Raw genomic sequence first — 2,818 nt, forward strand, 5'->3', positions numbered from 1 at the left:
GCATCGTTGCATGTGTAAAATTATTTGATTTTACAAAAACAATTCGCTTTCTTATAATACTGCTCTTGATTTGCAAGGCAATATTCAAGACCATATTTTCAACACCACTCTATTATGGATGATACTACTTTTTTCAATACTTTCGCTGGGCAATACTTTAGAGAAACTTTCAAGTTATTTTTTTTGATTTTGTCATTTTGTAATTTTGTGATTTTGTGTAGTGTGATTTTATATTTATTTTACGTCCAACAATGTCGGAGAGAATTTTTAGAAAGGTTTAAAAATTTTTGAGTCTATTAACTTAATAAAAATTATTTTTCTAAATACAAGTCAATATATGATTAATGTTTTTAATGTTGTGTATGTTTAGATGAATAATCATGAGTTAAATATATTTTTAAAATATGTGCGTACATAATTTCCAGTAAAATAGAAGAAAAAAAAGCGCAACAAAAGAAAATTTGTTTAACACTTTTGTTTCGAATTTTTCGAAAGGAATAAAAAAAAGTATTTTCTTTTTTTTTATTAATCTTTATTCAATTTTTAATTTTTATTACACTTTTAACTTATTATTTATTTTCTTATATTAAACTTATTTTTCCACCTTTTATGATTAACACTCAGAGACAGACTGCTCGCTTACTGGCTTGCACTCGCCACTTATGTTAATCATTTTGTCTATATTGCATATTTGGTCATTTGCTTGTAAGTTTATTATTTGCAAAATAAGTCCAAAGAATTGTTTTGCAATTTTGGTAAATTATTTAGAATTATTAAAGTTTATTGGCCCAAATAATTGTTTTGCAATTTTGGTAAATTAATTAGGTTTTAAAGTTTATTGACCGAAAGAATTGTTTTGCAATTCTTTTATTGGCATGTGCCGGAAATGTAACAGACTTGTGGTCATATTATATTAAGGGGTTTTAATATAACACCCCCACCGTTAGATTGAGGCTCCGACGAAATATGCAATATGGTGAATAATTTTATCTTATATATAATAAATACCATTAACATTATAATGATCAAAACAATTATTATATCTATGCTTATGTTTATAAGATTTGATTTTTTAGTTTCATATTGTATTTGTTCAATGTATTTTACATGTTTGATTTGTTCTAAGTATAGTGATTCTAGTTTTAAATTAGTGAATGTCATATTTGATTTTTCTTTTACTTTAGTTATGGCATTAGGTAGAATAAATTGTTCATAAAGTTTTATTTTGGTATTGGTAAAATTTTTCGTTTCTGTAAAAATTTCACAGTTTTCAAATTTTATTAGAAAGTTGCCATTTATTTTAATATTAATTTTATTACAATTATGTTCAATTTTGGAATAGAAGTTTTTAAATATTAATATGCCTGGTAAAATTTCAGTTACAATTGATTCTTCTGATATTTGCATATCGCAGTATGCTTCTTCGTAATTTAATATATTTGAAAGGCATTTGTTAGTGATTTGTATTATATTTTTCTTAAGATTATCCTTAATGCTAGCATCGTAAATATTATTTTTGGAATCTACTAATATTTCGTATTTATCTAAAATAATCGATTTGTTATATATATTAGGAATTGGCTCGAATACAATTTTTGATAAAACTTCCTTGGAATATTGTGGGATTTGGAGAATTATTATTATATTGCTATCGTTTATTGCGACGGCTACTTTGATATTAGTGTAACTGTCAAAATCGTTAATAAAATTGAGTTCTGTGTTAGTTAGGATGTCCGTGGGAATTATTCCGAGTTTACTAGAAAATATTATTTGTCCAATATCATCGACATGGTTTCGTAAGAGTGAAATATCGTTGTTGATTTGGTAGACTTGTTCTATAAATGTTATTTCTTCTTCTAATGTAGTTATTCTGTTTTCCATAAAGTTTTTAAATTTGTTCAAATAATTTCCTATTAGAGTTTGTTTTTGATTTATGTGATCCGTAATGTTCTGTATTTGGGAGGATATGAAATTGTTAACAAATGTCAGGTTGTTAATTTTGTTTGTCAAGACTTCTTCATCTTTATAAAGTGATTTGAGTGAATTACTTATTTCGGTTTCGTCATCACTGTCCATTGTGCCAGCTATAAACTTGAGTCCTTTCCCTAATACGTTAATTAGTCCTCTTTTTTGTCTAAAATGAGGATTTAGGTTCTCTATTTTTCCTTTTAGTAGTGCAAAATTTTTGTTTACTGTATCTGATACTGCTTTAGTTTCTATTCTGTTAACTTTAAGGGATTGTATATTTTGCAGAATTAAGTTTAATGTGTCCGTGTAGGCGGTTATGTTAACAATGTGTAGGATTTTGTTGTAGTGGTCAATTACTTTAAGGTCTCCTGTTCTGATCGGTATGTATCCGTTATTGTTAGTTAGGTCTTGAATGTCAATAGATTGTGATCTGGTGGTTGTTAGAAATGTAATTATCAAAATCAATGGTGTCATCTGAAAAAGTATATGTCGATTTGTTCATTATTAAGCTTTTATTTTAGGATTATCTTTATCCTGATACTTCTTATTTTGTTTTATATGAGTTTTGTAGTACTTATGTCCCGTTTTTGTATTTTCTATGTGATCTTCGTCAATTTTTTTTGTATGTATCTTCCTATATTTTCTATGGTTTTTACCTCCTCTAATTTCTTTAATAAAATTTATCCCTTCTTCTATTTCTACGTCAACTCTGTCCCTATTTAATTTATTTATGTAATTTTCTTTCTTTCTAGAGATTAGGTCATGTATCGATTTGTATCTATCTTCGTGAATTTTTCCATTTAAAAAGTCAATTGGTTTTATTTTAGTTGTACTGTGAATTGTGTTGTTA

The 2,818-nt window shown here is 26.5% G+C and overlaps 1 protein-coding gene across 1 annotated transcript; it reads right to left on the reverse strand.

Annotated features, from left to right (window-relative positions):
* Positions 1-1,582: 1,582 nt before the first annotated feature.
* LOC119665205 lies at positions 1,583-2,747 on the reverse strand (the record flags this gene model as incomplete). Its single annotated transcript, XM_038074497.1, has 1 exon — positions 1,583-2,747. A coding segment is annotated over exon 1 (860 nt), but the record flags the coding sequence as incomplete, so codon positions are not given.
* Between the last annotated feature and the right edge of the window lie 71 nt (positions 2,748-2,818).

This window comes from Teleopsis dalmanni, unplaced genomic scaffold (assembly GCF_002237135.1).
Source record: "Teleopsis dalmanni isolate 2A unplaced genomic scaffold, ASM223713v2 unscaffolded_contig_3920, whole genome shotgun sequence".
NCBI lineage: Eukaryota > Metazoa > Arthropoda > Insecta > Diptera > Diopsidae > Teleopsis > Teleopsis dalmanni.